This window comes from Rattus rattus, chromosome 5 (assembly GCF_011064425.1).
Source record: "Rattus rattus isolate New Zealand chromosome 5, Rrattus_CSIRO_v1, whole genome shotgun sequence".
Lineage (NCBI taxonomy): Eukaryota > Metazoa > Chordata > Mammalia > Rodentia > Muridae > Rattus > Rattus rattus.
The window spans coordinates 123,374,857-123,402,716 of NC_046158.1; the positions used below are offsets into that span (position 1 = coordinate 123,374,857).

At 43.4% G+C, this 27,860-nt stretch overlaps 1 protein-coding gene across 1 annotated transcript in view; it reads left to right on the forward strand.

Annotated features, from left to right (window-relative positions):
- Pcsk2 (proprotein convertase subtilisin/kexin type 2) overlaps positions 1-27,860 on the forward strand; it is a 270,294-nt gene that overhangs the window by 175,822 nt on the left and 66,612 nt on the right. The window contains exon 6 of the mRNA XM_032904319.1: positions 20,419-20,495. Within this exon, the coding sequence (XP_032760210.1) occupies positions 20,419-20,495 (77 nt within the window). The remainder of the gene's footprint in view (positions 1-20,418; positions 20,496-27,860) is intronic.

Genomic DNA, 27,860 nt, shown 5'->3' on the forward strand with positions numbered 1-27,860 from the left:
ATGCTGCCTTTCAGAACCATAGGCTCCCCCCTGCAGAGCACCCAGCTCAAGTACAGGATCCTCCAGGAAATGGGGCGTTTTCAACTAAGGTTGGCTACAGCTTCAAGGCTTTGTTTTCCTTCAGTGGAGGTGAATCTCTTTCTCAACCTGAGAGACCCTGCCCATGGAACAAAGAGAGGTGTCCTTCCCATGATAAAATGCCCTGAAAACCAATGGCATTCTTTAGCATCTTGTGGACCAACACCTGAGAGCTTTCCTCACCCACTCCACCATCAGCAACCAGACCAGTTTCTTCAGAAGTGGTTCTAAAGAGAGAGTCTTTAAACTTATAAATGGGCATTTTACTTAAATTATTATGAAACTAGTCTGGTAGCCAATGACTATGTTTCAATTCATTTCTTAATTTTCTTTACAAAGAACGAAATTTGGTTTGGGTGCACCATTCTGTGACTGTTGACAAGATAAAAATCAAGTAAATACCACCACAATCAGAAAACTGAATGTCCCTCCCCCCCCCACCCAATGCCCTGATGCTCCTCTTCCATTCAACCCCTTCCCCACCCCCACCACTGTCAACCACAGAATTGCACGCTGTATGGTGCTGTCCTTCCTAGACCGTCCTTCCTGTACATCTGTTATTATTCTGTGTGGTTGTGTCTGTCAGCCACTTCGCCTCTTTGTGTTGCCGTGTGACTTTCCGTTGTGTGCTGTGCTATGATTTTCTTCTCCAGTCTCCATTCTGGGACATTTGGATAACATCCAGCTTACACAGTTAGCAATAAAACCTCTTTGATTTTATAGGAAACTAAGATTGCTTATGATAACCCACCTGCTACTCAACCTTTGGGAAGTCTCACTATCGCTAGGGTACAAGGAGACCAGAGGAGCTTGATTGTCTAGAGGTCAAGAAATCTTGCCTCTGAGAAACCCATCTCCCTGGTGAAGCACTGGCGCCCATCCAGCTGTGTCTCCAGTGTCAGACGAGGAACTCAGACTCTGTCCTCCAAGGCCTCGAGCCAAGGAGTCCTCGCATTCGTACCGTTCACCTCTGTCCTTTACCAGTCCAAGCCAAGACGTTTCTTTTTCTTTCCTGCTCCCTATGGACTCTGCCTTAAAAGTTTCCTAAATCTTTCTAGGCAAATAAGTCTTGAGTTTTATTTCATTATTTACTGTTTTATTATAGAAATAAGCTTCAGTGAAATTATACCTATGTTTCTGTTTTTGAAAATATATACAGTTAAGCATGCCTTTAATCCTAGCACTTGGGAGTCAGAGGCAGGTGGATCTCTGTGAGTTTGAGGCCAACCTGGTCTATAGAGTGAGTTCCAGGGAAAACCTGTCTTAAAAGACCAAAAGAAAAAAGAAAGGAAAACACATACAGTTTACACATTTGAACATTAACTGACTGAATATGAGACTATATTCCCAGATTCTGTGACTTAAACATGGGTTTGTGGAGAAAGCTAGTATAAGGTCATCTTTCAAAAGCCCTGTCCTAGGAGGTTAGGTCTGAAATGAGCTTCATTAGGAGAGCTGGCCGCACCATGAGCATGATTGGAGCCTGCAGGGATAAACAGACCCTTCAGCTCCTTGGAACAAAGCAGATTTCTAACTCTTGAAAGTTTTCATGAGGCTGAGCAAGCTCCATACTACATGGTCTAGCCTGTGCTATGTGTCAAGTTGCACAGAAGCAAGCACTAAGTAGGACCATAAATTTACCTTGCAATTGTAAGGCGGGCCACAGCAGGTTTTATGATCAACTCCGCCCCAGTAAAAGAGCTGCAAGGGGTGCACTGGGGCCTGATTTCAGAGAGGGAGTGGGCCTAGAGGGTCTATAATCTAATAGCAGAAAGCTTAAAAAAATAATTATCATTATAAACTTTAAAAAGTTTAATTATGATAATCATACAGTCTCTAATACACTCGAATTCATGATGATTTCTCTTCAAAAGGAAAAACAGTTTTAAGTTTCTACCTCTTTCCAACGTCCGTTAAGCACCACTGCATTAAATCTAGCATATATGCAGTTAGGGCTAACAGTCTGCTGTTTACAACACACCTTTGATCTGTATTGTACATCCATTTCAGTATTTGTCTGCAATCAAGCAGATGCCTTCTATCCCTATGCGCCACTTATTTTTCTAGAGTACCAATAGCAAAATAGGCAAACAGTAACTGCTTATGATTGCTATGGCAGCAGGTGGTATAGACGATTGTGTGTAACGCTAACATTTGAGCAAGAAGACTGGAGCAGGGTCTGGTGGCTTAGCCGAGCAATGCCAGCCCTCAGAAGAAGAGGCAGGATTATGGAGTTGGAGGCCAACCTGGGATACCTAGCTAATGCTAGACCAGCCTGAGCTACACAGCAGGACCCTGTGTCCAAAACAAAGAAATAAAGGAGCTTTAGAGATATCATCATGTTAATATGTTGTTATTGAAGTAATTATGTCACTTTCCCTCCTACCTTCCCCCTCTCCCGCCCTTCCAAGCTAGCTACCCTTATTCAACTGCCCCATGGCCCCACTCTCAAGTTGATAGCTTTTTTCTGTGATGATTATTGTAATATACATATATAAATGTATGTATTATATAAATATAACCTACTGAACCAATCTCTCTGTGTGTGCATGCGTGTGCGTGTGTGTGTGTGTGTGTGTGTGTGTGTGTGTGTGTGTGTATTTTCAAGGCTGACCACTCTGTATTAGACAACCAATAAGGGGATTCATCCTGAGAAATGCTAACTCTCCTCCCAGCAGTCTCTAATTGCCTGTAGTCCTTTGTCTATGGGTGGCACACCGTGAAATTTTTGCCCTTCCACATTAACGCATCCATTGATATTGCTGTTATTCCAGCCTTGTTTATGCAGCTATTTCTCAGAGAGAGTGTCTCACAGGAGAGTTCCTGGTGTGTTGGTTCTTGCAATCTTTCTGCCCTCTGTTCTGAAGTATTCCCTGAGTCAGAGATGCAGGAGGTGTGGTGTAAACGTATCCAGTGGGGTGTGGCCCTGTAATCTGCTGATCTCTGTGCTGTGTCCAGTTGTGGTTTTCTGTCGTGGTCTCCACTTGCCTGTAAAGAGTCTTCATTCACGAGGGGTGCTAGCTACACCTGTCTGTGGCTATAAGGCTGAGATTTAGAATACATCATGCTGGTCTAGCAGAATGGCTTTGCCACTTTCATATCAATTTTTAATTGAATAAAAGCACAAGTAATGAAAAATCAAATGTCAAGTATTTGATAATTTGACATCTCCGGGTTCATGCTTATATTGTTCTATCTAATTCTAAAAGCAAAGCCCTATAGTTCGTTAGTGCACAGACCGTGAGCAAGCTCTGCCTGACAGCTCTCAAAATGGTGACTATATTGAAATCAACAAAACAGACGATTCCTGAACCTCCTGAATAGTCAGTGGTTTTCAAGGCAAAGCCCCAGCCCACACCCATGGCCAACCTCAGTGACTGGGATACCCAACAAACTCTACAGACCAACCCGGCCCCTGATTTGTTGGGGTGGGGGAGGAGTCCCTTCTAAACAGAAGATTTATCAGCTCACTTCCACTTAGCACATGAAGGAAGAAGAGAGCTCCAAATGAATAAAACACAGGGGGAGACCAGGCACCAGTGGGGATGCCTGCAGCACAGTGGGAACAAGGCACCAGGGCCACAGTGTGTTTCCTGGGACTGTTGTGGCCACAACCTGGCTGGCTTTAAACAGCACATTCTCTCCCAGGCCCGGGGGCCATATACAAAGCCAAGCTGTGATCACTGTGGTCACTCCACACAGCAGCGAGGCTGACCGTGCTTTTTCTGGCTTCTGTAGCTGCTGGCCAGCCTTAGCATTGCTTGGCCTACATAGTTGTTCCTGGCACAGACCCCATCTTTACATTCCCTTCTGATGTCTCTGCGTCTGTCTCTTCACCTGGCTTCAGAAGAATGGCAGCCATTGGAATTAGGATTCGTCCTATCGAGCAAAGAGACTATTTCTGGGGTCATTTTCATTAGTGGTTAGAAGAACCTGGGCTTCTATATCAGAATTATAGTCTCAACCTATCCATGGAGGAGACTCAGCCCCCTACAGGCAAGTTCTATAAATAGCAGCCTAGCCACTCCATTTTTTTTTTTAATCTTTATCCTCAGAGGAAGAAAGAAAGAAAGAGAGAGAGAGAGAGAGAGAGAGAGAGAGAGAGAGAAAGAAAGAGAGAAGAGAGAGAAAGGTAAAACATTAATACGGCCACACCCATTTATGCATCATTGGTGATTCTTTTCCCACAATAAAGGCTGATGTAACACAGGTCCTCGTTTACCATATGGCCCTTAAAAAAAAAGGTAACCTCTAACTAGAGAGAGTAAACAGACCATGAACAACATTGATAAATTAAGAAGCCAGTACTTGTCTTGATCATGACAGCTCTAGAGATGAAGAACAATCTGGGGAATGAAATCCAACATTGAGAAGAAATGCAAAACAGAATTAGGAAAACACACATACATACATAGGCATGTACGCCCGCGCGCGCGCGCGCGCACACACACACACACACACACACACAGAAGGGGACTTTATACACACACACACACACACAAGCTTGGACTAGACAAAGGGGTCTTGCAGGGCACAAGAACAGGATGTTCTGTGATACAAAATGAAAGAAACAGAGGGCAGAGAGTGAGTCATTGGCCTCTGTGGTTTGAACAGAGTCCGGGTTCTGGACAGCCTAAGAAGATGCTGGGATGAACTTGCATGAAAGCTGTTGAGGGCCTGGAAGTCAGACACTCTTTCCTCCTGGTTCTTAAAAGCGCCGAGAACACTGGTGGTCACAGGGATATCAGCAAATGCCAGGAGTCAGGAGCCTGTCATCTGCAGAGTCTAGACCTGAACACTTGCCTCCCAGGGGATTCCGTATAATTCGCCTGCTAGAACCCAGAGCGTGAGGGGGATGGTGCGATTCATGTGGATCTGATACTCCATCTTGTAGCAACTTAATAAAGTGTGTGCACAGCCTCCAAACGAAGCTGTAATCACTTTTCCATAGTTTATGAATTATGAAGTTGGATTCCCATCAGCAAATGCTGTCAAAGTTTTTGGCATCAAAACCAATTAAAATGATGAATCGCTGTGAAAGGAAGCGGGAGCACATTTAATCTTTCTCCAGAACAGTTGGGGATCACTTCTCTCTTTTTTTGGCCACATTTCACATTAGCAGGGAACATAAAGTCGGTCTCATTCAAAGGTAAGTCTCAACTTCTTCATCAAAGGGAACAAATGCCCTTAGCTTTTCCTCAGCTGTAAACACGGTGGTGTTTATAGGCGGCCTTGTGCTTCCTTCCCACTCATCTCCCAAGGTCACGGCCTTCTATTCTCATGTTCTCATAGCAAAGTTGTCCTTCCCAAAGAACCATGAAAGCAGAGATTAACTGCACAAAATACAAAGACAGCCGAGAGAAGTCTGTGGGCACATCTTTGATTTATTATGGATATGAGAGTGGGTACAGTCAAAGCCCAGAGGCCTTCCCCACTGTCTGTCCACATCTGTGGTCATTTACACATTTTAGGTCCTGATGTCCCTGCTCCTCACTCTGAGCTAGTGGGGCTAAGCCTGGTCTTGTGGGTTCAAGCATTTCTTTTCTCTCCTCTTTACCACCAAAACGCCCTGCAAATGTCATTCTTCATGCTGGAAAGTGAACATGTCTGTTCTAGCACTCTGCAGCTCTTCCAACTGAAAAGCCTTGAGCAAGCCCCACACACAGCCTTGCTGAGCCTCTGTTTTCTGGCCTGTGAAATGGGGATTACAATGTTCAGGTCTCAAACTTGTTCAAAGTGAGGCTCAAGTGAGATGGGTTTGGGCAGAAGTATACACACAGATATTCTCACGTGAGACATACCTGTGCCCATGTCATAGCAACAGATCCCTGGCTGGTGTATTTATATCCACATAGCTGTGCTTTTGAATAAAAAACATTGTATAAAATGTGTTTAAGATGAAATTCTTAATAAATGATACTTACCCAGGACACCCCCCTTGGAAGAGGTGATTCAGCTATCAGTGAACTCATCTTTGCTATTTTTAGGGCCAAGGGGGGGGGTGGTGACATTGAAGTTGTATAATCATTGAGATAGGGAAGACATAAACTAGTCACTCCATCTCTCCTGGGGCATCCAGATTCAAAAGTAATGTCCTTGACCTCACCTGCCACTAAAAGCAAACAGAACTCCTACCAAGGGTGCAAGCTAGCGACACCTATGGTGTGGAAGAAAACCCAATTAGAGAGAAGGGAACACAAATTGACTCCTACCTCGCCACCTTGACAAGACAAATTGAGGGCGGCTGCACCATCACCTGCAGTTCTCCCTGAGCTGAGTCTCGCTGTCTCGGTGTTAAATTGTGTGGTTGCTGATGTAAGACTTTGTGGAACTGTGAGAACCAGCCAGGAACCGCCTCCCGAGCCAGTTCCTCGCTGCCACAGCACCTTGTAGCCTGCCAGTTCCTGCGCTGCAGGAACGCTCTGCTCAGCTCCTGACTTCTCTCCTTCTGCCCCAGAGCTGCGGGGCATCCCCGAAGCCGTCCTAGGTGACCCTCTCTACTTCTCTCAAGAAGTTACCAAGGCCAAACAACGGCCTTTCAGAATCCGGTGTCTCCTCTTTTCTGTCCACCTCAGATTAGCCGGGGCTTCTGGAAGCCCCTTCCTATGTGAGGAATACAGAAGTGAAGCCGGCTTGCTTACCCTGCAGCAAGCCTCTCGCTTCCTGTTTTCACAATAAATTTCATTTTGGTGTTAGAGAATGTAAAACACGCAATGCTTTCGTGGAAGGTAGAGGAATCCATTCACAACACAAGCACTGTCTGTCTACAAGTAGTTCATGCCGCAGCTCACTTAAAGTCAAGTTGGTCATCCTGGGTGACACAGATTCCAGCAACAAAGGCCCCTGGGAAATAAAGCTGGCACAAGGCTGGGGGAATGGACTATTCTAGAACTGTGACCCATGTGATAGAGCAGGGCCCAGAGCCAGTTGTGAACTCAGAATTGCTTTGGGCCCCATGGGCCACGTTTTTATGCTGTCTGACCACAGAGTCACAACATCCTTATGGGTACCCGTTTGTGCTTCGTCTGATGGAATCCAAATACAGCCCTTTGTACCAACTTCAGTTTGTCTATGTCTTTTGTTAACATTGTCACAGAAAAGAGGCAGGATGCAGGGAAAGCATGCATTGAGATATAAAAGATTAGTTTTTCAATGTTTTTTAAAGGGGTCTCAATATATACCCCAGGCTGGACTTGAACTTACAAGTTTTTGCCTCAGCCTCCTGAGTACTGAGGTTACCGGGCTGCGTCACCACACTCAACCATTTAAGCACATTCTAAAAGGACGACTTTAACTCCTATTGCTGCTAATGCAACTTAGTATTTTGCCTATAATTTGGTGCGATTTAAAGTATCAACAGAAACTTTATTTTAAACATGAAAGGACAAAAACAATTTGGGTCTTAGTGTTCAAAATGTATTTACCAGCAGAGCACCCTTCACAGTGAACTTTTGCTGTCATCGTCATCGTCATCGTCATCATCGTCATCGTCATCATTTCGCAGAACCAATTCCCACAAAAGCCATCCCTGCCCTACACAGTAAACCCAAAGCCACTGTGTTGGAAAAAAAGATTCATTTTCACTCAGAGTTTATAGAGTTGAGAACGGATACAGCCTGTGGTGGGAAGCATGGTGGACAGTGGAGTGACTGGTTACATTGTAACCGGGAAGCAGGGAAAGATAAAAACTGATGCTCGGCTTTCTTTCCCCTTTTTCTTCAGCCTCTGACCCCAGCCCATGGATGATGCCACCCACACAGAGCTCTCTAAAAATACCTTCAAAGACATGCTTGGAGTTGTGTCTCCTAGGTGACTCCAAATACAGTCAAACTGATAAGATTAACCACGGCAGAGGCTTTTCTACAGAAAGGGGAAGGGGTAACACCCACAGAGAGCCAGCCCACGTCAGATGCTCTTTCATTGGGTTTCTGGAGTAGTTCACTAGTCATGGGGATGGTATTTCACAAGACATTTTCCCTTCTCCTTAGGCCTTCTAGCAAAAGGAGAAACTCAACGGCAGGTTTCTTTGAGGAAATCATGGCATCTTGCTGCACCTAGCAGGTTTTGTCCCTGTGCTGAGTAGGATTTTAAAGGAAGTAAGGATAAGATATGGGTAGGCAAGGAGGAATGAGGCGTGGTTCTGCTCTTTTTTTTTTCTTAATTGCATTTTTTAATTTACAGTTTGAATGTTATCCCCTTTCCCAGTTTCCCCTCCAGAAAGCTGCTCTCCCACCATCCACCCCTTTCTTCTATGAGGGTGCTCCCTCATTCACCTACCCACCACTCCCTCCTACCTCCCCTCCCTGACATTTCCCTACACTGGGGCCTCTCCTCCCACTGATGCCCGACAAGGCCATCCTCTGCTACAACCATCCTCTGTGGATGGAGCCATAAGTTCATCCCTGTGTTCTCTTGGGATGGTGGTTTAGTCCCTGGGAGCTCTGGTTAGTTAGTGTTGTTGTTCTTATGGGGTTGCAAACCCCTTCAGCTCCTTCGGTCCTTTCTCTACAGAATAGGAATAACAGGCTCTTTTGTCGCCATAAAGCGCCCTGTTCAATATTTGCATTTATTTTATTTTTTATTTTTTATTTATTTTTTTCCTTTATTTATTTTTATTTGTAAGTGTATGTGCACCACATGAGTACAGTGACTTCGGAGGTCAGAAAAGGGTGCGTCAGATACCCCAGAAGTAGAGCTACAGATTAATGAGTCATGGGTGCTAGGAACCCAATCCAGGTCCCCTGTAAGAGCAGAAGACTCTTAACCACTTACGTACCCTAGTATTTATGTTTCTGAAAGTTCTCCGGGTGATTTTCTTAAAGTTTAGATTATGAGCCTAGCTTTTAATCGCTAAGCCATCTCTCCAGCCCTGGGTGATTTTTCTCATGCTCCTGAGCTAGGAATCACTCACTCACTGTTGACTGGTAGCTAACAATTAAAGCTTCCACAACTAGAGTTGACACCCTGAGGGTTAGCAAAATAAACAACTGAGCCAAGGGCTTATTATTGGTTCATTGTGACTTGCACAGTGTCTGAAAAGTATTGGGGACTTCATGAGTGTCTGTCAAATAAGCAATTAACTGAATTGATGTGTGGGTAGGTAGGGACCCCCTGAAGACCAACAACCTTCAGGATGAAAAAGACTGAAATCATTGTGTCATAATGGCATCCGGCTCTGTGGAGAGCTCAGGGCATGATACCTTTTCCATCTTTCAAAATCTCTCATGTTGATAAGTAATTTCAGAGTCATTGTTGACTCAGCTGATATATAACCAGAGCTATACATTTCTTCATTACCTTCTTCCAACATTTCCCAGTCATCTATCAGCCATAACTGCATGTTTTGTGACTGGTCATAGAATTTACCTAGTATGTCTTCTAAAATTGACTCACTTTTTAACATTAAATAGGTACAATTTAAAGGGAAACTACAAGTCACTATTTCAAATAGAAAAGCAACTCTGACACAGTGGGGTTGACTGTAAACGCCACCAGGGTTAAAACTGATGCTCGCCTCTGTTAGACAAAGATTAGCAAGTTTGCGGGAATATTAACCAAGGAAGCGCTTAGCAGAGACTGTGTCACATAATAAGGATGGAAGGGTGTTTTTAAAGGAGCCACAGTCCTTCCATAGATTATTTAAAGTGGGGAGTGGGCCCTCAGCTAAGCCTCAACCTTAGTCAGCTTCCTGTTACTGTAACTGATACCTGACATGATCAACAACTCAATTAAAAATTCCACAACTAGAGTTGACACCCTGAGGGTTGGTCAAATAAACAGCTAGGCTGAGGGCTTGTTGCTGGTTCACTGTGACTTGCACAATGTCTGAAAAGTATCGGGTACTTCATGAGTGTCTGTCACACATGATTCTAGAGGTTTCTGACAATTCTTTTGGAGCCCACCTGGTGGAAGCACATCTCAACTGTTCACCTCGTAGACTGGAGGTGAAAGAGAAGGAGGGAGCGGGGTCCTACAGTGCTCCTCACAGGCATGCCTGGGACTCTCAGGAGGCACCACCTGTTAAAGATTCCCACTGCCTTCTGAAAACGGCACAAGCTTCGGAGCAAGCATTCGTCACATGACATGCACACTAGTGCACGTTCTAGAGGTCACATGCACACTAGTGCACATTCTAGAGGTCACATGCACACTAGTGCACATTCTAGAGATGCTAAAGCAGTTTACAAAATTCCATCCCCAGCCAATGAGTTTCAAACTGTACTTAAGAACCCAGGAGCAAGCAGCAAACCACTGAACTGAGAACAGGACCCCCATTGAAGGAATCAGAGAAAGGACTGGAAGAGCTTGAAGGGGCTCAAGACCCCATATGAACAACAATGCCAACCAACCAGAGCTTCCAGGGACTAAGCCACTACCCAAAGACTATACATGGACTGACCCTGGGCTCCAACCTCATAGGTAGCAATGAATATCCTAGTAAAGGCACCAGTGGAAGGGGAAGCCCTTGGTCCTGCTAAGACTGAACCCCCAGTGAACGTGTTGTTGGGGGGAGGGTGGCAATGGGGGGAGGATGGGGAGGGGAACACCCATAAAGAAGGGGAGGAAGGGGGTTAGGGGGATGTTGGCCCAGAAACCAGGAAAGGGAATAACAATCGAAATTTAAATAAGAAATACTCAAGTTAAAAAAAAAAAAAAAGAACCCAGGAGCCATTATGATGTTGAAGAGCTTCCAGGAATGAAAAAAAAGGGGTAAGGGAGCCCAAGATTTCACCTTCTGAGACATTCAGGCACCAGTATTATTTGTCTCATCTAGAGTTCAGCCTTAGGGGTTTTTTTTTCTGGTTTTATTATGTGTTTGCATGCATGTTTCTGTGAGACTTTGCGTAGGTGGGTGTGGTCATCCACGGAGGCCAGAAGAGGTTATCAGTTGCTCTAGAACTAAAGTCAGTTGGTTGTGAGCTGACCAACATGAGTGCTGGGGGAGTCAACCTTGGGCCCTCTGCAAGAGAAGTACTTGCTCTTAAACGCTGAGCCATCTCGCCATTCCAAAATTCAATTTTAAAAAAATGTTTTTTTTTACTTCCATACAGAATAGTATAACCAATAGAGAACAAACAAACTAGTTTGGAAAGCAAGAGCTTCCTTGTCAGGAGCCTGCTTGTCATGTTAGGCCCAAAAGGTATTCTATCAACCTCAGATGAAAGAATTCACTAAATAAAGCCAAGCTGTTAAAGAACAATGAATAGACCTAGCAAAGGAAAAGACATGTGTCCACAGCTCCTGTAAAGCGTGTCTTGATGTAAAGGAAGTTAGCGTATCAGCTCAATTTATACGCTTAGATTTAAACAGAATGACAGTTGGATTTAAAGAGAATGATCGATTGTTGCTCTGCAGAGTAAAGATCCTAAGTTGGGTTTTGTTTTTTCATTTGGTGGAGAGTCAGTCTTGTCTTTTAAGCAGTTGAAAGTTATGGTTATGATTCCGGCTCGAAGAAATTAAGATTGTAATGGAAGAGGAGGCCCAGGAGCCAGCCTTCTCCCTCCCAATCCTTGCTTTCTCCCTCATCCTCTGTGTGACTTCTGTCAGCTTCCCTGTGCCTCAGTACATGTGCTCGTAGCACAGGAGTGATGTTCAATGCCATGTAAGTGAGAGCATGAAGAGAAACCATTGCACACAGAACATCCGAAAGAGTCTCTCGCATGAAATGATAGCATGGTGCTGTGTGTTGCCCGCTATTGCTATGACAGGCAGCGTTTGCACTAGGAAGTTACGCAACGAAGCCGTCCTCCAACCCAGATTCCATGCCTCTCCACAGAAGCAAAGCACCTAGCCTTTGCCTTTGTGCTTCTTTGCATTCTATATATTCTTTATGAATTCTATACATACTTTATGAACTTCTTATAAAGTATATGCCTCTCATCACGTAAACGAAAGTTCATTATACATCCCACTGTGCACACTGACATCTTAACGACATTCCTTGGGAGGGAGATTATTGCAAGTCTTGTTCTTCACCCTTTGCCAGAGGGACAGAGTCTTACATCTTAGTGAACTGTGCTTTATTTAACTCACCCCCAATATCGATTATTTGGGATACTTTCAGTCTTTTAATATCACACTAATAAATGTCTTGAATAACTCAAATATGTAATGTGCAATTAAATATGTAATTCACATAGGTATACGTGCAAACATAAAGTACAGTCTTAGGGATGGGACCATTAGGTCAAATAGTTCAGTTTTTATTTTGATAGACATTGCCAATTTTCTTCTCAAAGAAATCGCGCCGTCATACAACCAACAAACACTCATGACCTTCATTTTTAAGGTCTTATTTTAAATACTTAAAGCATACAGAGTAACCAAGTTTCTTTGTTTATTTTGGCTGCTATAACAAAATAACTCAGACTGAGTAATTTATAAGCAACAAAGGCCAGCACACCTAGTGTCTTTGAGGACCTGGTCTGCATTATTAGTGCTTTCTTATACCATCCTCCTGTGGTAAGGTGCAAACAAGCTCTCTGGGGCCTCCTATACAAGCACTAATCCCACTTGCAAGGGCATCATCCTTAAGACCCTGGTCACCCCCCCCAAAAAAAAACAGTCTTACCAACACATTGGAAATTTCGTTTCAATATATGATTGCTTAAGAAACACCAAGAGAGGTTAACAAATGGATCATAGTTGTCAAATATTAAAATGACATGTTTAACAGCCTCATAGAAACTGCTCATACCACCATGATTTCCACTCCACATGTAGAAGAAGAAAGATTTCGAACAAATCTGACTATAAATAATGTTCAAGATGCTGGAGAAAAGCTAGACTTCCTTCAGTTTTACAGTCAAACTTAATATAGGCACACTGGGAAGGATATGCTCAGCTCAAGGTGGTGACTATTGAAAACAAAGTTGTATACTTTTCTCCATCCGAGTCTTAAAGCCTGTCTTGAAGTGGTCTTTGGAAGATGAATTCCCATGAGTAGCAGCTTCCCAAGGTCAGCCCCAAGGACCACATGCTTATGTGGCAGAACTGAGAGAGCTCAGGTGGTATATAGAGCACCACCAAGCAAGCATGAAACCTGAGTTTGATCCCCAGAATCCATGTAAAAGAAAGCCAGTGCATAAAACATGCTTGTAACCCCAGTGCTGAGGGGGCGGGAGTAAACTGAACCCTGGGGATTATTGGTCAGCCAATTTAGCCTACTCGTGAGTTCCAGGGATGGGAGGAGGTTGAGGGAGATCCTGCCTCACCATCACACACACACACACACACACACACACACACACACACACACACACACACACACTCAGGCAATACCCAAGGAACACAGTCCTAGCTTCCACATACACATGCATAAGTTTACCCATAAATGCACAAAAAAACACACACAGGGGTGTGGGGGGGGAATCAGCTTTATTCTATCCCAATATATTATGCATCACTGGCCATCTGAGCTCTAAACACAATAGAAGGAGCCAATGACAGTAGCCATCACAAAGGGGACTCCAAGGACACCTTGGCTATTTCTTTGAACAACTGCCTACCCTTCCGTTGACATATGCACCACAGGCTTCACAGAAATACCTATAGGGGAAAAATGTTCTAATCTTGTAAAACTAATGAAGACACTATTGGTTTGGGACACTGTGTGCTAACCTTTAGAAATTATTACCATTACTGTCATTATCACTATCTCCTCTTAGATTCAGTGCTTGACACTTCCGCTAATCCTGCTGATAAGGGTGGTATCTAGTACCACAGACAAGACCTACTCAGCTTTGGAAAACACAAGAAATCCAGTCACAATGACACGGCTTGAAGCATGCTGGCACTCGTCCATCTTCACTATTCAGCTACATCATTATATCTAGATACATCTTAGTATCTAGAGTCTGTGTCAGTACCTAGAGAAGTCACTAGAGTTTCCAAGACGTAATGAAAGAAGTCAAACCTACCACAGAGAGCACCCTGGGAGAGAGAGCATAAATGACCTTGGAAGCCTGGAGCACATGAGGGAAAATTGCAAACGAACTCATGACTGAGCTTCACCCCCCCCCTTTTTTTAATTTTTGGAGTGGCAGGGAAATGTTAAATTTCATTAAGTTTTACAGCCAGGCTTAATATAGACATAAATCCCTTTAATGCTGGTTTCAGTCAAAAGTGAGTTGAACATTATCATTAAACTAGCGCATGTGGGAGAATTATTTGAGGAAAATCAAAATAGACACAGTTGGGAATGTTCAGCCATGACCATATTCGATGCAAGTAGGCGCCGTAGCAAAGTTCTTTAGGCACTAATGGACTGGGCTATTTTGTTACTCAGTTTCCATATAGATGAGCTTTACACTGGGGCAATATGGTTGTGGTTTAAAGTCTATCTAGGGAAACTCATTTCTCTTCCATTAGCCCATGAACACAGTGCAATTTGAGCTAATACTGTTACACACTCCTAGCTGGGTTATTTGGTTAAATGCCTTCAGGGAAAGTAGCAATCCAGAACAAAGGGACAAAAGTGATGTTTCTTATTCCGAATGCCGTTAGCTTGGGATTGCCTTCACAATTAACCACATGCCACCCTCTACCCAAGTCACACACACCTATTGTTTGAGACATTGTTTAAGTCTTGTATTCTATTTCACGGGAGACATCTCATCTTCCTGTCTGACTTCTCTGAGGTCCAAATTCATCTAAGTACAACATAGACCTAATTCTTATTGTGACTGATAGATTCTCCAGCTCATACATGATGCACTTGTGTGGGACTGAAGCAAGCACTCTTTGCCACTTGGTGAACTGCAAGACAGCAAACAATTTGAAATGGTGCTCTTCTGGGCAGGTGGGCGAGAAAATGGCAGGCCTCTTCCAAAAGTGCCACCGAGCCCATCTGCAGCTCCAGTCGCACCCCCTGGACAAGGAGTGTCTTGCTCAACTGTACCTTGCAGCCCTAGTTTCAGAAACCACTTTCTCAGTTTTGTGGTCAAACCATAGATTTGTTCCTTGGTACTCAAAAAATTAACCGTGCCATCCTATCAGTGGGTGCCCAGATTACAAATGACAACTAATACTTAGCCTAGCATGGTCACTGCTATTACGTTACCACTTCTTTGGTGCTCTTGGGGGGAATTGCAGAGATAAATAGGGGTAAATATTATATATATTATATATATATAATTAACACACAGTAGGCCATATTATTGTAATAAAAAAAGAAGAGCTTAAAATTATGAAGTGAAACACTTCACAGACAGGAAAGATAAGCGGCTGTGCTGTTAACTGGTAACTAATCTTTGGCAACAGTTTTGGTTTTAAATTTGCTGAGTTCTTTCCATTCAGGATAGCACTTTCTTCTAGAAATCTCATGCAACACTCCCAGGGTTTCACACACTTGAAGGTTTAGTCCATTGTCGTGGCAGGAAGCATGGCAGTGTGCAGGCAGGCATGATGCTGTAGGAGCCAAGAGTCCTGCATCTTGATCCACGGGTGGCAGAAGGAGACTATGTCTCTGGGCCTGACTTGAGCTTATAAAACCTCAAAGCCTGCCTCCAGAGTGATGCACTTCCTCCAACAAGCTCACACCTACTTCAGCAAGGCCTCCTAATAGTGCCACTCCCTATGACCAAGCATTCAAACACATGATTCTATGAGGGACATTTTAGCTGCCTGCATTTTTGCTCTTCCAGAGGCTTTTATGTGTGCAGTTGTCTGTTACTATCAGTGAAGACAGGGCTTTAGCACAAGTTAACTTTAAAGGAAAGGGTCTTTGAATAATATTCCTCATCCAGTTGCAATGCCCTGTGCTGCTCTGACTCCTTGGTGGATGGGCCACCTCTTGGAGCAGAGGAGCATCTGGCCGTGAGGACTTTAACAACAGCATTGGGAGAAGAGTGCAGGCTCTGTTGTCCCCACAAAGCAGGCAGAAGCAGACTGACCGGAGCCAAGCCTCAAGACAGCATCAGTCCAGACACCAAGAAGTTAAAAGCCTAAAGAATGAGGTAATTAAGACGATGAAACCTGGGACTGGAGAGATGATTCAGTAGTTAAGAGCACTGACTGCTCTTCCAGAGGTCCTGAGTTCAATGCCCAGCAACCACATGGTGGCTCACAACCATCTGTAATGAGATCTGATGCTCTCTTCTGGTGTATCTGAAGAGTGCAACAGTGTTCTCATATACATAAAATAAATCTTTAAAAAGAAAAAGATGGTGAAACCCAAATAAATGGCCATCACGTTTCAAATGGGTAGACTAAAAACTATTCATTACACTGTGCAAAATGTCTTCATGCTAAATACGTAACAAACTTCATTGTTCTGCAGGGTGAGGGGAGGCTGTAAGGCTATAAGGAGAATAAGTAGCAATCTATCTGTCCTTGCATTTTATCCTTCTAGGCCAACCCTAGTCTAGATCCAAACCCAGGTCTCTCCGACTCCGGCACTTCTCCCTTCTCCATCAGGCTACTGTCTGAAGGCTAAGGGGACTTGCAAAGTTTGACCAGAAGGCCTCTCTGGGCCCTGGGGCATTCAAGTCTAGCTTGAGGGTAGGATGGCAATGTCAGATCCACCTTCAACCTTAAGGGCTTTGGAAACTTCACTGTAACATGAAATCAATGAGCATAGTGGCCCCTGAGCTCAAGTCCCCTTCCTCCTCCCCCTTCAGAGTGACACTGGCCTCATCATCTGTAGTGAGCCTTTCGGCCGGCCTGCACCACACAAGCATAGCTCCAATTACAAGAAACGAAAGAGGCAGTGAAAATCAGTACCTCTCTTGTGCTTTCATAACTAGGTACGCATATTCACCCTCTGCCCGGCGAGCGTATGGGGGCAAACACCAACTAGAACTCTAATGATTAAATTGTATAGCTAACAGCAAAGTAAGTCTCACTTCCTGTGTATTCAAATATTCAGAAACTAGGTCTTTGGTTATCGAATTACTGAAAAACCAAGAAGTGTTTGTCCCTGACTCCCTGCAATGAACTTTAAGAAGGGGTGGGGTGGGAGAAGAGTTGTGTTCAGAAGTTTCTCCCAGAAATAACTTCTAGGGAAGCCCTGAGGTCACCCTGGATTTAGCCCAACCTTTCCTGCCTGTTTGATGACACAAGGACAATTCAAGTTCTTAATGACCACTGAATCACCATGAGCCTGAATCACAGACGATTAAGTTATATTTGCCAAACAGCTCGTATTTTTCTAAGGCAAGAAAATATAACTATGTACTTTATAAAGAAGTCACAAGGATGTAAGCAAGTATCTGGCTAGACCTGAAATAGCTGGAGCATTCAATTGACTACAGTCCTCACAAGCTCTCAATATTTCTTCTTGCTGCGATAGAGAAAGTTCAATATAATTCAAGGCCAGTTTAACTTCTTGTATACAGATAATTTTATAGCAGACACATTGTCGTTCAAGCCAATCAATGATTCCTTTTGCCTATAAAGCATAAACAGAACCTCTGAAAGTGTTGCTTTGTGTCCTTTCTTGCTGGAAACCATTAGATTTTGGGGGCGAGAAAATATACAGTTCAAGCAGAGCAAATGATTTGCCTTCCTTAATGTTCACTGTAGACGCTTACTCAAGGAACTAAGGATTCGTCATCAAAGTCATTATAAAAATCAACAAAATTACCAGGTTGGTTAAACCATCATCTGTTTTGATGTTGGGAGGCAAATCCAACTCCAGACAAATCAGGGTCTTTCTTCTTTTTATGAAAGTAAAACCACAGGGTTCAAGGATTTTTAGCTTCAAGGTTTTTTTTTTTTTTTCAAAAACTCTCAGGCCGTCCTTCTAATCCATAGCTTTTGTAAAGTCAGCATCCTCTCCAGTGCCAGAAATGGGAGCCCAGAGACCTCAACTCCAAGTCTAACTGGAACATATGGGCCAGAAAGTAACCTAGAGTAGACAGTTTACCAAGTTAGTCACGCTAGGTCTGGGGGAACTGATGCTCTCTGGCCTTGGTGGGTATCTGTGTGCATCAACTCACTCGAGCATACACAGGGTTAAGGAGGAAAAGGTCGGAATCGCGGTCCTAACTCACTGCCATGGTCCCCACGGTCTTCCTCAACACTGTCCTTCCCATGGACTTCACTTGTCAGTTCATGAGGCTCTTGCCCAAACCCTGAGTCCTCGTTGTCCCGATCACCAGAACTTGCCTAGCTGGTCCTCCAACATATTCTGCTACTTCTCTCTCTGAGATGGTTTGGGCTGCAAGTGAGGCACAGTACCTGGGGACTTACTCATCACCGTAGCCAGTGCTGACAGAGACCTCCCACTAAAGACCTGGAGTTGGATATGTTAGTCACCGTTTTCATTACTGGGATGGAAGCAGCATAAGGAAGAAAGGGGTCGTTTGACCCTACAGTCTGAAGGAACAGTCCGTTGTGGTAATGAAGGTATGCTGGTGACTGTGGCTCCTTGGAACAGTGGGTTCGTGAGACATCTGGTCACACTACAACCACCATCAGGAAGCAGATGGACATGAAGGATGATTCTCGGTTTACTTTCTCCTTTTCTCTTTTTTAATCTAGTCCAGAACCCTTTGCCAAAGCTGGGGTAGATCACCCACCCTCAACTAGATTTCTCTGGAAATGCCCTAATAATGACAGCTATGTGTGTGTCTCCTAGGCAATTCTAAATCCATTCAAGTTGACAATGAAGATTAACTGCAGATAATGACCTAGACTGAGGGGGGGTGGCTTGACACCTAAAAGATTCAAAGGGCCAAGTTTGAGGATACTCAGACTGATATTTAATACAATTTGAGTACCTCTTATCTGAAATGAATGAGACCACAGTATTTGGGATTGAGATTTTTTTTTTTACTTAAGAATAGTTACATACATATAAGATATTTGGGGATGGGACCCAAGTCTATGCATGAAAATTACTTAAGTTATATACATACCTTGAGAGTTTATCATAATATAATTTTATATAATATTCTTAGCATATCTATACTTTAACCACAGGGTCAGATGTGGGGTTTACTTCTACTTTTGACATCTCCTCAGGTAGCAAATAGTTTCCTGTGTTGGAATTACACACTTCACAGTTGGAGATTATGAGTGCTCAGCCTGTACTACAGTTCTGACCACTGCAACCAGTGGTGGCTAGCAGCTCCTCGTCACCCAACAAGTCAAACAAAAATAATTGGAATTAGTCAGTATCCTACCCAAAGCATGACAACACTGTAACATTAGCTTCTCAAATTAGAGTGTGTCACAACTCAAAGTATTTTTACCTCATAAACAAGCATATAAAAGTTCATAAAATGTCTCAGGACTATGGGATCAAGGAAACACTAAAGATGGAAGGAAAATGTTTTTCCTAACCCAATGTGAGTCAAGAAGCCTTCTGGAGTTTTCCTTACAAAATCCGAAAGAAGAAAAAAAAATGAAAAAAAGAATTTTCAAAGAACAGCCTTCCTGGGAAGGCATCAAAAGCAATGAGGAAGGACTGGATTCTTCACTCAGTAATGGTAGGCATCTCTCAACGTAGGTCAAGAGTAAACACTAACTAAATAGAAACGTAAGGGCAGTGTAAAATGACTCAGAGATGAGTGAACAAGTCCAGATTGGTTGATGTGGCAAACATCTCACAGTGGAAAAAGGAAGCTATAGGAAGACAGAATTTCACACTCCTTAATCTCATAGGGCGTAAGAGTACATGATTATGAAAATGTACAATATCATGTTTAGTTGTTCAACCTTTGATTGATGTGTGTTCCTAGGCTCTAAGAGGCATAGGACAGGGATGCCACCACTCTGTGGTCATCTTTATCTGAGTCTCTGACATACATTGAACTACCCATGGTCTTTATAAAGACAATAAATGAGATTAACTGTGCTCCATATGGGGGGGGGGGACAGTTAACACATTGAGAGGAAAGGGGACAAGACTTAAATGAGCCAATTCTGAAGCAGCCTTACCGAAGGGAGCCTTCAGCATAAAGTAGGACTTAAACACTAACGGCCGCCTCACTCGTGACATGAGAACTAAAGCATTCTGGCCACCAGTGAACAAAAGTATCAGAGAAGCTTAGCCTAAGCCCTGGATTCTAGGTGGAGCTTCCCAACACACAACGGTTACTCCAACTTAAATGGAGCTAGATCTGGAGAACACAGGGCCTCCCCGTTTTCCAAGTCTTTGAAGGCTTGAAATCAGGGGACACAAACTCTGTGACAATTTTGCAAATGCCTGTCCTTGCAAAATGCAAGACATAATAAATAATTATATTATAAATAAAATCATATGCAAAATGCAGTAACGCAGAGCATTATCAGCCCCTCCAGGGAGGAGTTATAAATATAAGATGGTGTGTTCAGAGCACCAGCCCCCTTATGTGTTTGCAGCTTTACTGACCTGAGATACCTTGTGTTTTTCAGAACTCCGATGCAAGTTATGACTTCAGCAGCAATGACCCCTATCCATACCCTCGATACACAGATGACTGGTTCAACAGGTAAACTGAGTCTTGAGGACATCTTGCTCTTAGCCTTCGGGGTTTGTTTCGCTCTGTTTAGGGCTTGGGTGTCACCAGCAAAGTCTTGTAGCAACACTGTGCAGTGCGATGTACAGTCTTCTTCACAGTGGCTTCGTCTCTAAATCCTTGGTTTTTTAGTATTGTAATGCCCCTCAAGGATTATCTTTTGATTATCTTGTTCTCTTGAAATAGAAATTGTTTTCCAGTCCAACCTATTACAGATAAGAAGAAAACCAGAAACCAGAAAGCTTTTTTCACATTATTGCACAGTGATTTAGGAGTCCACCTGTTCTACTAAAGCTATCACGGAGAAACTTGTTTTGAGACAGGTGTAACTTTGGCGATCTTGGAGCTCACTATGTAGACCAGGCTGGCCTCAAACTCATTCTACCTGCCTCTGCCTAGTCCTAAAAGTAAAGTCATGCACTACCACACCCAGCTGGATTCCAGTAATTACCACTGGGTCTGTGTTGGCCTATCTTTAAAACTATCTCTACTACAGCATCATAACAGCCTTGGTAATTAGCCCTTTCCACAGACATGTGATTGACAGAGGCTTGAACTACAGACCAACATGGTCCATCTGAAGGTGCCATCCTTCCCCCTCCATTTTGCTACTGACCACATAAATGTGGCTTTTTTTTTCCTTCAAGTAAATATCTTGTTCACATGGGTAGCTGCATATGAGCAATATTCAGAATTTTATATTTTTTGATTACTCCAAGAAAAAATAAAATACTTTGTTTCAAACCTGGTACATAGGGAAAGTTTGTCAGTGGGAACTAAATCACAGGTAAAGGTGAAGAATTGCAGAGTGGGGTGACCAACAATGATGATGGTCTTGAGGTAGTTCAAAAGCTAGAAGATTTAAGTAGTCTCATAAAAATGAAATGCTTAAGTGTTTGCAAAGACATTGATGTTAAGCCCAATCTGAACGTGATATGCTGAAAGAAATGTCACGCAGTCATAGTAATGTGGACATTTTGTATGTCAGTAAAAGAACCAATTTAAATTTTAAAGTAAATTAAGTCATAAATAAAACTGCTGCTTCCATATCCCCCCCACCCTTGGGAAGATCATAAAAGCATGTGAGTTTCAGTTCACAGCACGGAAGCACCCAGGCACAGAGCACTTCCTCCATTGCTTTGTTTCTTGCAGCAACCTAGAGACATAGCGGAAGTTATCTCCTTCGGTTTAGTGGTAGGGAGAGGTTGAGGAAGGCTGCATGGCTTCTTTGGTCAAACAAACCAAGCTCAGTCAGTAATAACCTATGCTTTACAGTACTTTAAAATCCAACTAATTCTTGCTCTTTTATTTTCTATGCTTTTGCTTTTTGTTTGAATTAGGGTCATAATTTGTAAGCCAGGTTGACCTCAAACTTACTATGTAACCCAGGCTGGCCTTAAACTTTCAACAATCCTCTTGCCTCAGTCTCCTGAGTGCTGGGATTCTAGGTGTGCACCACCTTCCTCAGCTCAAATGTGTGCCATTTGTATTAGTATCATTATTTTTTATATAATTTTTCTCGAGAAGTATGATATCCAGAAGTGAGCAGGGCAGGTTCTAAGTGAAGCAGGCAACTTAAGCTAGCTTTCTACCAAGCCAGGGAACATGGGTGTGCAGGCTCAACAATTTCAGAAGAGACAGAGAGTGAAGAACATAAGTAAATTGAAATATAGTATAGCAATAGCATAATTCGTTCTCTACCAAGCTCTTCCGGAAGATTTTGACCATGCATTGCTTGGAAGAGTGTCCTTGTCAGGTGAAAATATGTCTAATGAGATCTGAGAACTCTGGCTATGAAGTCTTTTCTTATTGCCATGACTTTGACCCCTGCATCCTAACATCTTACCGGATAACTCATATTAGACACAAGGATATGAAGATATCTAACTAATGTCCCTAAGCAAGAATTCAGAAATACCTAGCAGTGATTCTGGAATGCTGTGCTGAGCTGGATCTGGCCTAAGCTTTGACAGACTCCTGGCCCTCTCGTGTGTGTAATAAAGAGCACATGTTCCTGACTATGTGCTATCTCTCTGTAAGTAATAGGTATTACATGTTAGTAAACTGATCCAAGCAGATACAGGAGATTTCCTGAATATAATCATGGTCTCCTCCAAGCCAAATCTCCTTTATTTTTCTTTTTTTTATTTATTCTTCTCCCATATATTATATTCCAACTGCAATTCCTCCCTCCCTCCCCTCTTTCTAGTCTCTCCTCTTTATCTTTCCTCTACCCCCAGAAAAGAGCAGACCTTCCAGAGATATCAAACAAATACAATATAACAAGCTACAATAAGAACAGGCACATAGTCCCACATCAAGGCGGAATGGGGCAACCCAGTAGAGGGGAGGGGTCCCAAAGGCAGGCATTCTATGGGAGTCTATGACAGCCCCTGCTCCCACAGAGGAATCCCACAAGAACATCAAACTATACAACCATAGCATATATGCAGAGCCCCTAGGTCAGACCCATAAAGGCTCCCAGATCTCTGTGTGCCCACTTGTGTCAGTTGACTCTGTGGGCTATGTTTTTGGGGTGTCACTGACCACTCTGCTCAACCCTTCCTCTCCTGACTTTGCTGGACTCCCCGAGCTCCACCTGATATTTGGCTGTGGGACTTTGCATCTGCTCCCATCAGTTGCTGGATGGAATCTCTCTGGTCTCTCTGATGGTGACTATGCTAGGCTCCAGCCCATCCTACATCCTACAGCATCCCAGCCCATCCTACAGCATCCCAGCCCATCCTACAGCATCCCAGCCCATCCTACAGCATCCCAGCACATCCTACAGCATCCCAGCACATCCTACAGCATCCCAGCATATCCTACAGCATCCCAGCCCATCCTACAGCATCCCAGCACATCCTACAGCATCCCAGCACATCCTACAGCATCCCAGCCCATCCTACAGCATCCCAGCCCATCCTACAGCATCCCAGCCCATCCTACAGCATCCCAGCACATCCTACAGCATCCCAGCATCCTACAGCATCCCAGCCCATCCTACAGCATCCCAGCCCATCCTACAGCATCCCAGCCCATCCTACAGCATCCCAGCCCATCCTACAGCATCCCAGTCCATCCTACAGGCAGGAAAAACTGTAGGTCAGGGGTTCTGTGGCTGGGTTGACATCCCAGTACCTTCACTCAAGACCTTGCCTGGTTACAGAGGACAGCCAGTTCAAGCTCAGTGTCCCCTGTTCCTAGACATTGCTAGTGTTCCACTGCACTACGTTTCTACCTCGCCCCCAATTCTAGTCATCTCTTCTGGTATCATCTCCCCCCATCTCCCCATCCCTCCTGTTCCCATCTGAATCCACCTGGGAAATCGAATCCCCTTTCCCAGAGAGGCCTCGTTAAGCCCTCCTTGTTACTTAGCTTCTCTGGGTCTGTGGATTACAGCAAGATCATCTTTTACCTTACAAATCTTCTTATGTGATACATGTAGAAATCTTCCTCAAAAAAAAAAGCTCTAAGAAAATGCCTTATCTCTTAAATATTTTCATTTGCAAGCTTGTTCTTGAAAGTTCCATTTTAAACAGGCTAACAGCCTCTAATTAAATCTAATTAGTGTTTAGTGTAATGAAAATTCATCACTGTCAGCAGTAAGAATTCCCAAGTGACAAGTTTACCAGAGACACAGTACTAGTGAATCAGGCAAGCATACCGCTTGTGTCCTGGGAAACCAATGACTCGGGACAGAATGTCCATCCGCTCTGAACAATAAATACCTTTCCCCCAATTATCAAGTCATTCTCGAATACTTTCATCTACTACATCATACCACAAAGATCTGGTGATGCAAGGCTAAACTCATGGCCTTACAAACAACAGAGATAGTCACCAATGGTACGAGGTAGTAGAGTAGCATACCACACTGGGAGGACCTTGGCCCATAGTCTTTCTTCCATGTGTAGGATATGTTCCTTAAAGTTTCCAGCAGAATGAAAAGACGTTGTGCCTGGTATCAGTACGACTTACTATAACTTAAGCAGGAGGTGGAGAATGGGTTGAGTGTTGAGGAAATGAAACCCGTCATGGGTTATTTGTTGTCAAAGCTGAGAGTTCAAAACATGAAAACTTGCTCTATTTTTGTACACTGTTTCTATTCTAGGATGCATCAGACTTTTGACATTATGTCAAATGTCTAAGGGAAATGTTTTAAAAGTAGAAAGTTTTCTTTGGGCTCTTCGGTTCGGGGATTTCAGTCCGTGATCATCTGTCTCTATCCTTGGACACTGGGAAAGTCAGAACATCATGGTGATGGAAGTATGGTGGAGAAAAAGCAGCTCACCTTATGGCTGACGGGAAGCAGATAGACAAGAAAAATCCAGGGCAAATCTATCCCCTCGGTGTTAATTCTATTCCTCCAGCTAGACCACCACCTCTTGTTCCTTCACCTCCCAAGAAAAGATTCCAGCTGACAACCAGGCCTTCAACGCATAAGTCTATTGAGGACATTTTCTGTCTCAGCCATAACATTAAAATGAGAAATACACTTGAAATGCAGGGGGTTGGGGACATAGAAACAGGCAATGAATAGACATGGAAGTTAAGATCAATATTCACAAAAGCACAGTTTTGCTATACAAGCTTCTGAGGAGCTTGCCAGATGGTGTGAGGAGAAAGCACACACCTGAATCATCATCACACTGGCTGGATGCAAGGCTAGCATTACACAACAGGCTACTGTACATTGAGCTAATCTTACTATCTCTAAGGCACAGTTATTTTAATGCCTTGTGTGCATTGATTGAATTATCCCAACACTCTTAATGATCCGCATGACCCCTAAGCACGTAGCTTACACCATTTGCACAAGGGAACACAGTTAGTAAGTGGTCAAGGCAAATAGGTAGAGTTGGAAGTAAGAACAAAGAAGATGAAAGAAAGAGAGAGATACAGAATGCATTTGAGAAGTGCCCTGGACATGGTTCAGAAGTCAGAGGTAGTACAAGGAACAGCATCCTAAAAAGGGTTTATGGAGAAGAGACTGTGCTGCTAAGAGAAAGAAGAGGACAGACTTTGGCTGGGTGAGAAACTGACCCAGTCACAGATGAGGGTCCCTATCCCATCACACCCAAAGAATGTTGTCACACAGAGACACAGGACCCTTGAGTTCAGCACCTGCTCTTAGCCAGCATAAGATCTGCTGTGGTTCTGCCGGAGCCTCCTGCCAGCTGCACCACCACAGTGATGGCACTGCCTCCTCTGATGACTTTGTCTACACATGAGTATCAAACGTGGTGCTGCACACCCATTAAGGCTTTATGGTCTTTTAAGCAATGTTCATATCAGCATGCTAACCCAATAAAGTTGCCTGCTGCAGACCCAGAAGGAGCATGCTGTTATTGATTCTAGCCATGCTGCCTGCTGTAGAGGCTAGTTAGAGCCCAGGGGCAATCACTGCACAGGCATCAGGAGTGACAGTGGCCATCTATCCCAAGATCCCATTACTGGGGAAAGAAGAAAAAACAACAAAGCACCCTCAAGCAAGTGACTGAAATGTATTCCTTGAATGGGAAACCAAATTCAATAGCAGCATGCTCCCCCTGGGTTTTCCCAAATGTTTTAAAGCATCCTATAATGACCCCTGTTCTTACTGATTAATCTGTTTTTCTTCAAGTATGCATTTCCAATAGAATATATTTAAAACACCAAGCCAAGGACTGTTCATGAAAACAAGCTTCATTTATATGCACTGCTTTCAACATGTCCCATCCTATGCTTGACTGCATTTTGTAGTGTATTCATCCCGTCCTGGACCACTCGATAACTGTGCAATAGGAGAGCCCCAGAGATAGTTCTGAAACACAGTTGAAAATTTTGCAAAGTATAATTTTCTCCTAGCTTGCAATCAGAGAATGACATTTTGGCCCAACAAAATGATAATCCAAATTACAGGAAAGGAAGGAAATATTACATATTTAACAGGCACCAATAATGTGTACAACAGATAAAATTGATTTGCTGGGAGGCCTTGGGATCTAACAGCAACTCTTCTCCTGACTGGCATTCAGTCAACACTGATTAGCTGGTTGATGGATGGGTAGCCTACCTTTTCAGACACACTGTTGAGGGGCCTTGACATCTGTCTGTTTTTAGAGCTGTCTGCTACTCACAAGGTTTGTAGCACACATTTGTTCAGTACTCTCGCACCTCACTCAGCTTTAAGAGAATATCTGATGATGTGCTATGGATCTGAACTCCATTACTGTGCTGTTGTCCATTAAAACCCCTCTTGCATAGCATGTCTTTGACAGATACTTGCCACGGAAATGTCATCCCTGCCATTGGTGATATTTATGGGGCAGAGAAGATGCTGTGTATTCTATCTATTAAGCCCTAAAGAGGAAGAGATTTTGGACTAGACACAATCCCTGGCCATAAAAAGTTTGCTATAAATTCAGGAAGAGAGAAGATATTTATTGCTCCCAAACAGCCAAAGTCGAGGGAGGGGGAAGGCAGATGTAGGCTGAGAACCATTCATCTGCGTGGGAGATAATTTGATTGATAATATAGTTAAACTTTCAAATATGAAATATTTTCAGTGGGTTATGGTTTTTTCCTTATTAAATGTCATATTTCATTTTAAAGAACCCTATACAACAGGTCATAGAAGAACAGGTGAGGGAAATGTCCCTCTCTGGCGTGCTCCTGCCACATTGGTGTTAACTCATACTTTACCCTGGTGATGCTTAACGGCTTAGAAAGAGATAAACATCTTTCTCTTATGTCTTCATGAACTCGTTTTGAAGTCACCTCCTAGATAATAACATTCAAAGCATTTTCAAAGACGTTGATCAAACTTCTATGTTCATGTAAGCACTGAGATGACCTCCTAGGTGAAAATTATCTTGGAGTTTGTTCTACATCCAAGCCAGAGCTTAGCAAACCCAGCAGAGTATCATGTTCTCGGTCATTTATAGTCCTTGGGCAAATATCAGTCTCTAGTCCTCTACCTTGACTTCATAAACGTCTATCATTTATGTTGCTCCTTCAACTAAGGAAATAGACATAAGACAAACTTAAGGGTTAGGGAAAGATTATAAAGATTGTAAAATACCTGTACATCTGCATAATAATATCTGCTTTGAAAGCTAGTTTTGTGCACATTCACACAGGGATTTTATGGTCTTCAAGGGACAATGATCCTTCTCTCAAGAAAGAAGAAACAGACCAAACTATGTCAGACAAATCTGATATTCTATAAAATGTTTAGTGAAGCATTAATGTTGCCTATATCCGTTTTCCTCGTATAGAATAAATTAAGGCTCTTGCCTTGAGGGTTTGCCTTGGGCAATGGAGATATGTAAGAGAGCCTGTAGACATTCCCTC